Here is a 13171-nt window from a genome sequence, read left to right as displayed (position 1 = left end):
TTTCTTAATCCCAATAATGGTCTGCTCCTTCCAAAATTCCCTTTCATTTAACTACTTTGTGTGCATGTACATAATTTTTAATTTTATGTTTTTGCTGTACCTATTTGTGGGTGTGTGCGTGTATTTATATTATATGATGTAAGCTCATTCCAAGTAGGAACTGTTTCTTTTTTTTTTTTGTACTTCTGTTCCGAGCACCTGGCACTTAGCAGATAGATATAAATAGCAACAATATTATAAACTTTTTTTTAATATTATAAACTTTTGACAGTATTGCATTTTATTCTCTTTTAACACTAGAAGGGTAATCAAATTAGAGTACTAGCTTCTAATATATGATGCCAAATTGGAAAAAATATTTTCTTCAAAAGTCAGGAGTAGAAGAGCTTTTAATTATAAAAGTCCCTCTTCTCTCTCATACCAATAAACCAAGCCCTTATTTTTTTCTTCTTCCCGGGATAACTCTCAGTTCTTGCATTTTTTACCCCAAGGTACAGGATACAACTAGTACTTTTTTCTTGCACCATAATTCTCAAATCTTGTGCCTAAGAACCCCTGTAGGCTAATATGATTCCCCAGAAATAATCCTGTTGGGACAAAAGTTAGTATCATTTTATTATCCCCCAACTTCAATGCTGGAGTTTTCAAGAATGCTATTGAATAATACAATCCAATAATCAGTTTTATAAAGCAATTAAATTTTTAAAAAAATTCAACCAAAAGCAAATATTGTTATATACTCACTGTTCGAGTCAGATCTTGGCACATTGCATCAAAGGTCAAGAGCTGCAGTTTAATCTCTGTGTCCCATTTTCGAGAGTTCTGAATATATTCATGACTTCCAAGGCAATGGTTACTGTTAAAAGAACAAACAATCATTTAGCAATATTCTTTAAATCAAACTAAAAATTATAAGTATAAAGATACAGAATAAGTTATTCCTTCACTGAAGTGAATATAACCACTAGAAGTTGAGATACATGCTAAAATAAGCAGAAACAGATCAGTGGAAAGCCGTAAGAGTAACTCAGTACTATGAATTTAAAAACAAATATATGGAACTAAAGGATATATTCTATCAGGAGAGATGTGTTCAAAGCAAATGTACAAAAGTAGACAGATGTTTCTAAATGACTAGAGATGAGACTAAAAGCACTAAGAAAAATGCAACAAAAAAGGTTTAATGTGTTGTTCAGTCGTTCCAGTACTGTGTGACTCTTCAGGACCCCCCCTTTTGGGGTTTTTTTGGGCAAAGACACTCGAGTGGTTTGTCATTTTTTTTCAGTTCATTCTACAGATGGGGAAACTCAGGCAAACAGGGTTAAGAGACTTGCCCAGAGTCACACAGCTGCTAAGTCTCTGAGACCACATTTGAACTCAGGTCTTCCTGATTCCAGGCCTGGAATTCTATCCACTGCACCACCTAGCTGTCCTAAAAAAGGCTTAGATGTAACAAATTATTTAAGTAAATGAGACAAAAATATTAACAAGATATTCATGATAAATCACTGAAAACAAACCAAGATTGACAACTGAAAACTAACAAACCACAGAATCATGTCCACTAAAGTAGAATATAATCACATTACAATACGTTTATGGAGACTAACAATCCAAATAATTATATGTATATAAATTTTTAAATAAAAATTTAATAGAATTCATGTTTACGTATATTGTAATAATACTCATAATTTTAAACTAAGCATCTTTAAGAATTAGAAGATTTTACACTAAAGAGTATATACTGATTTGTAAAACAGTACAAAGTAATCATGCTTACTTCTGTAGTACTTCTTCTTGACCGCAGACTTTAAGGACATAGCTGCCAACATCTACTTGATTCAAGTCATCATGGACCCAGCAAAGTGCTTGCATCATTATAATCTCAACAGTAGAACTCACTATAAAAAAAAAGGAGTTACACGTCAGCCTAGTTTTGCTCATTTAACTACACAGTTTTCTACACAGATTAAGCTGCTCTTAAATAAAAAAGATCACTTGCTTAATGCACATTCCTATAAAGAACATGCCATTTGTATACAGGAAAAAAACTGTTTACAGTGGGTCATAAAAGGGAGCAGATCAGTGTAGCATAGTAGCAGAAAGAACATTACCAGACTGGTGTTAGAAGATCTACTATCTGGTTCCACTACTCACAAGCTGTACGAAACTTGGGCAAATCACTTACTCTCACTAAGCCTCAATTTTCTTATCTTTAAAATGAGGACTATTTGCAGAATGTTGTGACAATCAAATAACCATGTACACAGAATATTCCATAACTATAAATTAATGCTTGTTTATTTAATGTCTACAAAGTGTAAAACACCTCAAATAAATAATAAATAAACTCTACCCTTAAGAAGTTTACTTTCTAATAAAGATCATTCAATTTAAAGACATATAATTTAATCAGTGTAGGTAATTCCCCTCCACAAAGGCAACAATCCCTCCTTAACTTAGTATGAGGTGTGGGAGAGTTGTAGTGACCAAAAAACCTCACCCTGTGGCCTGCCTGGTATTAAGCCTCTCTGAACAGTCAGGCTGGTCCTCAGACAAGATACCAGGTCACACACAGACACACACACCAACATGAAGCACATCTTCAGAGCCTTTCCAGAGTGGCAGACCTTAACAAAGCTTGCAAAAACTCAGTCACCTCCATGTCATGATTAGGAATCCAAGCAGGACTTACATGGAATAAATTATGGAAGAGTATATAAACAGATATGAATGTGTATATTATTGTCTGCCTCCAAAGCCTTAGTTTAAAATTACAGACTAATACAGCAAGTTTCAACCTTCTCACAAAAGAACACAGCACTTGTCACCATCTTTGTCATCAGGCAGATGCTAACAATAACAACCACCACCACCACCACCACCACCACCACTACCACCACCACCACCACTAACTACTACTAATTTTTTTTTTAATTAGAATAGCCCATGATAAGCTTGGCATTAGCAATTATTTAGAATAACTATACCTGAACCTCATACCAAAAATGGAATAGCTTAGTGGAAAGATTAATAAAAATACTGCAAAGAATCCTACCTAATTATCCATAATGAGTACATAGTTATATTATCCATAATGAGTACATAGTTATAGTACTCATTATGGATAATTAGGTAGGATTCTTTGCAGTATAACTAGTATACTACGTAGTATAACTACGGTTATATTCACCTTCTGACAACATGATTTGGTAGGGTTTCTCCATGAAGATACATATTAAGCTTTATACTTGTAATTAAGTTTAGCAAAACAGTTAATATTTTAAGTCCTTTTCAAGGATGGCTAGCTCGTTATATAACATTAGTCATACTTTAATACAAATCAACTGCTTAATTACATATTATCAACCAATATTGCCTTTGAGTTATTTGAGCTAATACTGCCTCACTGTACAAAATTGATGCTCACTGTACTTAGACCTTAATTTAAAAAAAAATTAACATATCAAATGAATATAATCTTTAAATGAATATAATCTATAAAGTTGCTGGCTTGAAATTGCTGTATTTGGTTGGTATTTCTGTTTCTCAGAGGCTTATAATTTAAAGAAGGTCATTAAAAGTACAAGACAAAAAGGAACATGACCAAGTATTTCAATATTCTCCAGATTTAGAGCCCTTAGAGAAAGGAATAGAATAATTTTAGACTAAAGCTTGATGTAGAAGTTTAAGAACTTTTTATTTTATTTTTTTGAGGGGGGGAAGGCAGGGAAATTGGGGTTAAATGACTTGCCCAAGGTCACACAGCTAGTATGTCAAGTGTCTGAGGCAGGATTTGAACTCAGGTCCTCCTGACACCAGGGCTGGTGCTCTACTCACTACACCACCTAGCTGCCCCAATAACTTTTTCTACAGATAGAATCTTATTTAAAATTAAGATACTTATAATGAAATCTCAGAGTTCTAATTAATCCTTGGCTATATTCCTGTTGCTTTTAGCATGATGAAAGTTTATAACTATAAAAATATTTCAGATTATGGTAGGAAAGTCATTAAAAGACATAGGAATCACCTAGAAAATTTGGGGTGGGACTGGCTGAGGAACAGGCTTTCAAGTAACACAGTATGTCAGTGTTCAAAGGATACTTAACCTAAAAGATAGGGCTAGAAATAAAAAAAAGTATGTGTTTTCTACATAAAATCCTAAAGGTAAGAACATTTAAGAGTTGAAGAAGCCTCTAATTAGCTCCCCCATCTCATGCATATTTGAACCAGGGCCAAATATATCAACATGACAAATAAAATTAAAAATTCTTTTTAGAGCAACCAGGTACTCATTAGACCACCTGTTTTCTCAACAGGGCAATCCAAAAAGTTATCCAAATGAATGATCATTTGCTAAATAATAGAATTTGATGATAACTAATTAAAAAGAATTTTAACATTGACACTTATTTCCAAGTATCCATTACCTTTCACTTAGGAAAAGTCAACCCAACACAAGCATTTAAGACATACCATCACATGTAAAAGTAACTGGGAGTTGAAATCCTTCAATTTCTATGGAAACCTTCACACTAGAATTCTCTCCACACGTGTTTCTCTGCATCATAACTGGGCTTAGCACATAACCTGGATTTGTGATTCGATTGGTATGTGGAAAGTTGGTCCTCAATCTGTTAATTTTAAAAAAAAATTAGTTGTTAAAAGCTGGATTTAAAGAATGCTTCTATAGCAAATTGCTTACTTTTTTTCACTCCCATATATCTTTGTTCACTTTTAGAAAGGTCTATAAGTATTACTATGAGTGAACTCCTTCTATTAGAATATTGCAAACAGCATGCATTTTTAAAATAAAGTAATAAAAGGAATAGACTTTCAGCATTTTTACAAGCACCATCAACATTTGTTGAGTATATAAAACTACTGGAGTTTTTTGGTAAATAACATGATATTCTATATATGGAACCTAAAAGAGATTATTCCAACAGCCTCATAATTGGTATCCTTACCTGAAGTCTCGATATTCCAATCTATCCTCCATTCAGCTATTAAGCACATATTTGATTATGTTGCTCTCCTACTCAACAAACCCCAAGAACTTCCTATTGACTCTAGATTAAAATGTTAGCTCCTCTATTTAGCTTTTAAAGCCTTTCACAAACTCTACCCTTACATTACTCCCCTTCCTGCATTCTGTGATCTAGCCAAAACGGCTTTCCCTCTGTTCCTTGAACAGTACACACGCCACCTCTCATCTCCAACGCACTCCCTCTTAGCCTGTGTTTATTGGATTCTCCTTATTTAAGATAAAGAAAGCAGGACATTCTACCACAGATCTAAGAACCTGTGCTAGCAGCCATCCTGGGTATGCCAGGGTGGTTGCTCTTACATCAAGTCAGTGGTGAGGAAGTAGACTGGAAGAACAAGTAAACAAAAAAAGAATCCCACGGTGAGAAGAATCCTCAAGACACAAATCCAAAAGAGGAAAATGATTCTATAACATCTACAACCAAAGCTTCAGAAAAGAACAAAGAAAAAAAAAAAGTTTAAACAGAAACCCAACTAGAATTCCTAGAAATATGAAGCAAGAGTTTAAAAGTGTTTTAAATCACCAGACTATCTGAATTCTATGAACAAAATAACAGCATAGGCATATTTCAAGAAATCTTAAAAGAAAACTGCTGAAATCTTTTAAAACCCAAGGACAAAGTAGTCACCTCCTGAAGAAAATCCAATCCAATTTATTAAGTACCTACTATGTTCTGCGACCCCCCTCCCCCGCACAACTCCCCCCCCCCCCCCAACACACACTGTGCTAAGCACTGGGGATATAATCAATAAATAGAAAAACAGTCCCTGTCCCTCAAGAAGCTTAATTGGAGGGAGACAACACACAAAGGCAGCAGGAAAGTGAGGGGACAGGGTAACACTGGACACTGGGGGTACTCAAAGTGAGGGCATATTGTTTTATGGAGTTGAAACCAGGCAGGGCGGAATATGCAGAGTTCAATGAGTCCCAAAGTTGCTTCTGCCCTCTACAAAGGGAGACAATGGAAGCAGTTTGGTACTCCACTATCCAGCCCTCTAACCGGAGAGGAGGCTGAAGGCAGTAGTGTCAGTGAAGGTTTGTGATGAGATTAGATGTGACAAACTTAACCTGAGAGGGGCATCTTGGTCCACGGAGTTGAGACCAGGCAGGTCAGCAGATTCGGAGTAAAGTGACAATCCCAAAATGAAAAATACCAAGAATACCACAGTCAAAATTGAGAGCTTCCAGATCAAAGAAAAAAAACTGCAGGAAGCTAGAAAGAAAGAATTCAAGTACCAAGGAACCAGTCAGCATGGCACATGATTTTGCAGTCACCACTAAAAAGGAACAGAGAGCTTGGAATATGACATTCCAGAAGGCAAAGGAAATAGGCCCGTAGTCAAGAATAACTTACTCAGGAAAACGGAGTATAAAATCCTACAGGGGTGGGGTGGGGAATGGACCTTTAATGAAATGTAGGACTTCTAAGAATTCCTGATGAAAAGACCAGAGCTGCTTAGAAACTTTAAAGTTCAAACAGAGATATTAGGAGCAACAAAAAAAGATAAACATGAAGGGACAATAAAAAGGGACTAAACAAGGACAAACTATGTATATTGAAATCCAAGGAGATGGCAAATATATCCCTTGTAGGGTTAATGGAATATGAAGATCTTCCCCAGTGCATTAATAGGCCCATGTGACCACACCCTACCAATCACAGATGTTTTTGACATCCCATGCAGAGACTACACATGTGGGCTCTCATGACTTTCTGTGCTGAGGCAATCAGGTGCGGGGTAGAACTGTATAAATAGAGAGGGTTGAGAAAATGAGTGAAGGAGAAGAAGAACTCAAGCATGGAGCATTGAGAGAACTAGTAGCAGCCACAGCTTGGCAACTCACTGAAGGGCAAAGACTCGCTGGAGGGGGAACCAGCCCATAGAAGGCTGAGCATGAAGAGCTTTCTAAATAGCTGTTATCAAGGAGCCTTCCTTGATATGAAAGTGAATTGAGATAGTAGTGTTCCAGGGGCCAGTAATATGTGTAAATACTTCTGTTGCCCTGTTAAGCTTTGCTTTCCTTTATTTCCATAATGATATTTTGTCTGGTATTAGTGTATGGAATAAATGTTATACAGGTTCAGTCTTGAGTGAGTAGTGCCTATTATACTGGCTATTTGATCCTTAAAATACATTTGCATGTTCATAGCAGCTGCTCATATGGCATTAGTTATACACCCCTCTGAAGCCTAACATTACTAGGTTTATTGTAGACTGAATCTAATTAGTTAAGGCCTGGGTTAAGTGCTGTTATTTCTTCTTGATCTTAAGAGAAGAATGAAAAGAAGGGAAGAAGAATACACAGGGTGAAAGAAAGGTAACAGGAAAATATCTCACCTAATCAAGGTGTACAAGTTGACATGTATACAAACTAGGAGGGGTGGGAATCGCTGACGCTTGTATTCTCACTTGCATCAAACCTGGTCAAAGGAAGGAGGAATAAGTACACAAACACACAGTTTGGTAAAGAAATATCTTTCATTCAGCAGGGAAATAGGAGGGAGAGGGGGAAAGAGAGGGGGGGAATTAAAGGAAGGGTAATAAATTATTGATTGGCTAAATTAGGAATTCTTATTGGTATAATGACCAATCATGATTCCATATGACTCAGATGAAACATGCTATCCACCTCCTGATAGAGAAACGAGGGCCTCAGAGTACAAAATGATATAAATTTTTTTGGACATGGTTAATGTAAAATTTTGTTTTGCTTTACTATACATGTTTGTACAGGTTTTGTTTTTGTTTCATCCTCAATGGGCCTAAAGAAGAAAACAGACCTCACTCCCTTTGCTAGGGAGACAAAAAACTAAAGGTGCATACTAGTACATATGCTGCCAGACTTGTGTATATGTACATTTATTTTGTTCAGCTGTTTTTTATGCTACAAAATAAAAGCTAGATTTTTTGCTGGTTTTGTTTGGGGGTGGGGTGGGGTGATACTAAGACATCTCTGAAAATTAATATAATATAAAAAAGTAGTAAATAAAACTTAAAAAGGATCAGTTAGAATAAACTTTAAAAAATCAGATGGCATCAATATTTTGTACTAATAATCAGAGTTTAGGCAATTTTGATAGGAAATGGGGTATTTTTTGTTTCATAGTTTTAAAATACTTTAAGATTCATTTCCTGGCATCTATTAATATATATGGCTTTAAGCAATGGCTACAAAATGAGGGGCTCCATCAAATCAAGCAAAATATAATAAAATATAATAACAAAAGCAAAATAGCAAGTAGTAGTTTTAACACTAATTTTAAAATGAGTTCTTAAAATATACTTAACTTTAAAATCTATCATTCTCTTTAGGAAAATGAAGCCAGTATCGTTGATATAGTATTAAAGTAGGAATGAAGGTCTTATATGCTGCAATAATTTGAAAACTAATTCACTTAACTATATGTAAAAGGTCACACCATTAAAAATATATTATAAAAGAATGATATCAGGTACCTTTCCCATTTGTGGCTAGGGGAGAATTATTAACAAAACAAGTTCAACACAAGATTAATAAGAAAATTACAGCAGAAGATAAAATAGGTCATTTCAATTACAAGAAACTGAAACTTTTGCACTAACAAAACCAGTGAGGATGGGATAAGAATGGATATCACTGACATGAAAAATCTTTACATCAAATATATTTGGTTAGGATCTAATATCCAAGATATACAGAGAAATAACACAATAATATAAGACCAAAACCCATTTCTCAGTGGATAAAAAGTCTAAGGATATGAACCAATAGTTCTCAGAAGAAGAACTGCAAACTATTAACAAGTGTGTGAAAGACTGATCAAATCATACTAAGAGAAATCAAAGCAATGCTGCCCTACAAATGTACCAGTCTGCATTTGGTGCTTCAGACAGCAGACTGGCAAAAATGACAAAAGATGGGAATAGTCAGTATTGGACTAACTAAAAAAAAAAACCATACACACCAATATACTATTGGTGGAGTTTTAAATTGGTCCAATCATTCTGGAAATCAATCTGGAATTGTGCTTTAAGAAAAAAAGAATCATACCCCACTGAAAAACTCAAGGGTCAAGTTAGTTGGTTGGGAATATGGCCAGGCAGCGAAAGCACACCCAGATTCAGTCTCAGACTTTGCATTCTTTCTTTGGTGACAAAGAAGACCAAAACATACAGCCTAAAGAAGACAACAAAGTCATAGAGCCTACAACAAAAGCCTCCAAGAAAAACATGAACTGGTCCCAGGCCATGGAAGAGCTCAAAAAGGATTTGGAAAAGCAAGTTAGAGAAGTAGAGAAAAAATTGGGAAGAGAAATGAGAAGGATGAGAGAAAACCATGAAAAACAAGTCAATGACTTGCTAAAGGAGACCCAAAAAAACACTGAAAAATACACTGAAGAAAACAACACCTTAAAAAAATAGATTAACTCAAATGGCAAAAGAACTCCAAAAAGCCAATGAGGAGAAGAATGCCTTGAAAGGAAGAATTAGCCAAATGGAAAAGGAGGTCCAAAAGACCACTGAAGAAAATACTACTTTAAAAGTTAGACTGGAGGAAGTGGAAGCTAGTGACTTGATGAGAAATCAAGATATTATAAAACAGAACCAAAGGAATGAAAAAATGGAAGACAATGTGAAATATCTCATTGGAAAAACCACTGACCTGGAAAATAGATCCAGGAGAGATAATTTTAAAATTATTGGACTACCTGAAAGCCATGATCAAAAAAAGAGCCTAGATATCATCTTTCAAGAAATTATCAAGGAGAACTGCCCTGATATTCTAGAGCCACAGGGCAAAATAGAAATTGAAAGAATCCATCGATCGCCTCCTCAAACAGATCCCAAAAAGAAATCGCCAAGGAATATTGTTGCCAAATTCCAGAGCTCCCAGATCAAGGAGAAAATACTGCAAGCAGCCAGAAAGACAGCACAATTCGAGTATTGTGGAAACACAATCAGAATAACCCAAGATCTGGCAGCTTCTACATTAAGAGATCGAAGGGCTTGGAATATGATATTCCTGAGGTCAATAGAGCTAGGATTAAAACCTAGAATCACCTACCCAGCAAAACTGAGTATCATGCTCCAAGGACTTTCAATAAAACAGGACTTTCAAGCTTTCTCAGTGAAAAGACCAGAACTGAATAGAAAACTTGACTTTCAAACACAAGAATCAAGAGAAGCACAAAAAGGTAATCAAAAAACAGAAATTGCAAGGGACTTACTAAAGTTGAACTGTTTTTTTTACATTCCTACATGGAAAGATGATGTGTATGATACATGAGACATCAGTATTAGGGTAGCTGAAGGGAATATGCATATATATATGTTTATGTCTATATAGATGAATGTGTATGTATGTATATATCTATGTGTGTATGTGTGTATATATATGTATGTGTGTATATATGTATATATATGTATGTATATATGTATATGTGTGTGTGTGTATACACACACACACACATATATAAAAGAGAGAGAGCAGACACAGGGTGAGTTGAAGATAAAGGGAAGATATCTAAAAGAAAGAAAATCAAATTAAGGGATGAGAGAGCAACATACTGAGAAAGGAAGATAGGGAGAGATAGAGTGGGGTGGCTTATCTCACATAGAGGTGGCAAGAGGAAGCAGTTCTGTGGGAGGAGGGGAGAGGGCAGGTGAGGGGGGAATGAGTGAACATTGCTCTCATCAGATTTGGCCTGAGGAGGGAATACCATGCATACTCAATTGGGTATCTTACCCCACAGGAAAGAAGAAGGAGGAAGATAAAAAAAAAAATAAAAGGGGGTGGATGATGGAGGGGAGGGCAGATGGGGGTGGAGGTAATCAAAAACAAACACTTTCGAAAGGGGACAGGGTCAAGGGAGAAAATTCAATAAAGCGGGATGGGTTGGGAAGGAGCAAAATGTAGTTAGCCTTTCACAACATGAGTATTGTGGAAGGGTTATACATAATGATACACATGTGGCCTAGATTGAATTGCTTGACTTCTTAGGGAGGGTGGGTGGGAAGGGAAGAGGGGAGAGAATTCGGAACTCAAAGTTTTAAAAACAGATGTTCAAAAACAAAAAAAAAGTTTTTGCATGCAACTAGAAAATAAGATACACAGGCAATGGGGTGTAGAAATTTATCTTGCCCTACAAGAAAGGAAGGGAAAAGGGGATGAGAGGGGAGAGGGGTGATAGAGGGGAGGGCTGACTGGGGAACGGGGCAACCAGAATATATGCCATCTTGGAGTGGGGGGGAGGGTAGAAATGGGGAGAAAATTTGTAATTCAAACTATTGTGAAAATCAATGCTGAAAACTAAATATGTTAAATAAATAAATTTAAATTAAGAAAAAAAGAAAAAAGTGACTTAAGAAAAGGCCATCTTTTGACCCAGAAATAGCACTGTTAAACATGTACCGCAAGGTGGTCAAAGACAAAAAAAATTCCATATACAATAAAATATTCATAGCAGCCTTTTCTGTGGTGTCCCAAGACCTGAAAACAGCCCAGTTAGAGAATGACTAAACAAAATGTGGTCCAAGCAGGTGTGCTGGAGCCGACTGTTAATGGGAAAATTTACTCCTCAAATATCATTAAACTCTACAAATGAGACCTTGATTTCCTGTTTAGTTGATTCTCTAGATTTAAGGAAGTAATAGAGAAAATGTTAATAATGCAGATTAAACTTGAAAGTCATACCCACCTTTTTTTAGGAGTGTCAGCAAACCCTTGAGTACATACGTATAAAATGGAATTGTTACTATATCATAAAAATAACTATAAAGAATTCAGAGAATTATAAAAAGATTTATATAAACTGATATAAAGAAAGGTAAGCAAAGACAGGAAGATAATCTCAACAATAACTAGAATAATGTAAGCAGGAAGAGCGATGAAATGAAAGTGAACACTAGATAATTATTTTTATTTTATTTCTTTTTTGAACACTAGATAATTATAATGATCAAGCTTGGTCACAAGAACAGAGGAGAAAATGCACCTTTTTTTAAAAGATGTTTTTAGTTTAGTTTACAACACTCAGTTCCACATGTTTTTGACTTCCAAATTTTCTTCCCTTCCCTCCCCTTCCCCCTTCCTCCCAAGACAGCATATAGTCTGATATAAGTTCTACATATACCTTTGTATTAAACTTATTTACACAATAGTGAAGTTGCAAAGAAGAATTATGACCAAGGGAATGAATCATGAGAGAGAAGAAACAAAACCAAAAAAGAAGGGGAAAAAAAAAGACAGCACATAGTTTGCCACTATCTGCACTCAGACAATGTAATTCTTTCTCTGGATGTGCATAGCTCTCTCCATCATGAGTCCTTTGGAACTGTCTTTGAACCTTGTATTGCTGAGGAGAGCCAAGTCTATCAAAGTTAATAATCACAGAATCAATATGTCTGTGGTTGTGTACAGTGTTCTCCTGGTTCTGCTCCTCTCACTCAGCATTATATCATGTAGGTCTTTCCAGGTTATTATGGAGTCCGTATCTTCCCCATTTCTTATAGCACAATAGTATTCCATTACATTCATGTACCACTACTTGTTCAGCCATTCCCCAACTGATGGGCATCCCCTTGATTTCCAATTCTTTGCTACCATAAAAAGAGCTGCTATAAATATTTTTGTATATACAGGTCGCTTTCCCATTTATGTGATCTCTTTGGGATACAGCCCTAGGAGTGGTATTGCTGGGTCAAAGGGTGTGCCCATTTTTATAGTCCTTTGGGCATAATTCCAAATTGCTCTCCAGAACGATTGGACCTGTTCACAACTCCATCAACAATGTAACAGTGTTCCAATTTTCCCACATCCTCTCCAGCATTTATCATTTTCCTGTTTTGTCATGTTAGCCAATCTGACAGGAGAGATGTGGTATCTAAGAGTTGTGAAAATGTACCTTCTAATTCACGTCTTTGCAGAGGCGAACTAATAGATGTGAAATACAGAATTCACGTACTGTCAAACTCAGCTGATGTGCTGCTTAGCTTTGATAAACTGATTTTTCCCCCTCTCTTTGAATCAGTTACAAGACACTGTTAGAAGCATCTGGTGGTTCAGTAGATGGAATGCTGGGCCTAGAGTCAGGAAAACCTGAACTCAAATCTTCCCTCAAACACCTATTAGCTA

At 36.0% G+C, this 13171-nt stretch overlaps 1 protein-coding gene across 2 annotated transcripts in view; it reads right to left on the bottom strand.

The window, feature by feature from the left end:
* PIK3C2A (phosphatidylinositol-4-phosphate 3-kinase catalytic subunit type 2 alpha) overlaps positions 1-13171 on the bottom strand; it is a 170782-nt gene that overhangs the window by 69555 nt on the left and 88056 nt on the right. For both annotated transcript variants that reach the window (XM_036762752.1, XM_036762753.1), the window contains exons 4-6: positions 4483-4640; positions 1784-1904; positions 745-856 (exon numbers count right to left, since the gene is read on the bottom strand). In XM_036762752.1, coding sequence (XP_036618647.1) covers positions 745-856; positions 1784-1904; positions 4483-4640 — 391 coding nt within the window. The remainder of the gene's footprint in view (positions 1-744; positions 857-1783; positions 1905-4482; positions 4641-13171) is intronic.

Source organism: Trichosurus vulpecula, chromosome 6 (assembly GCF_011100635.1).
Source record: "Trichosurus vulpecula isolate mTriVul1 chromosome 6, mTriVul1.pri, whole genome shotgun sequence".
NCBI classification, from domain to species: domain Eukaryota; kingdom Metazoa; phylum Chordata; class Mammalia; order Diprotodontia; family Phalangeridae; genus Trichosurus; species Trichosurus vulpecula.
Note: the sequence above shows the minus strand (reverse complement) of the source record. Positions and strands in the feature narration are given on the sequence as shown.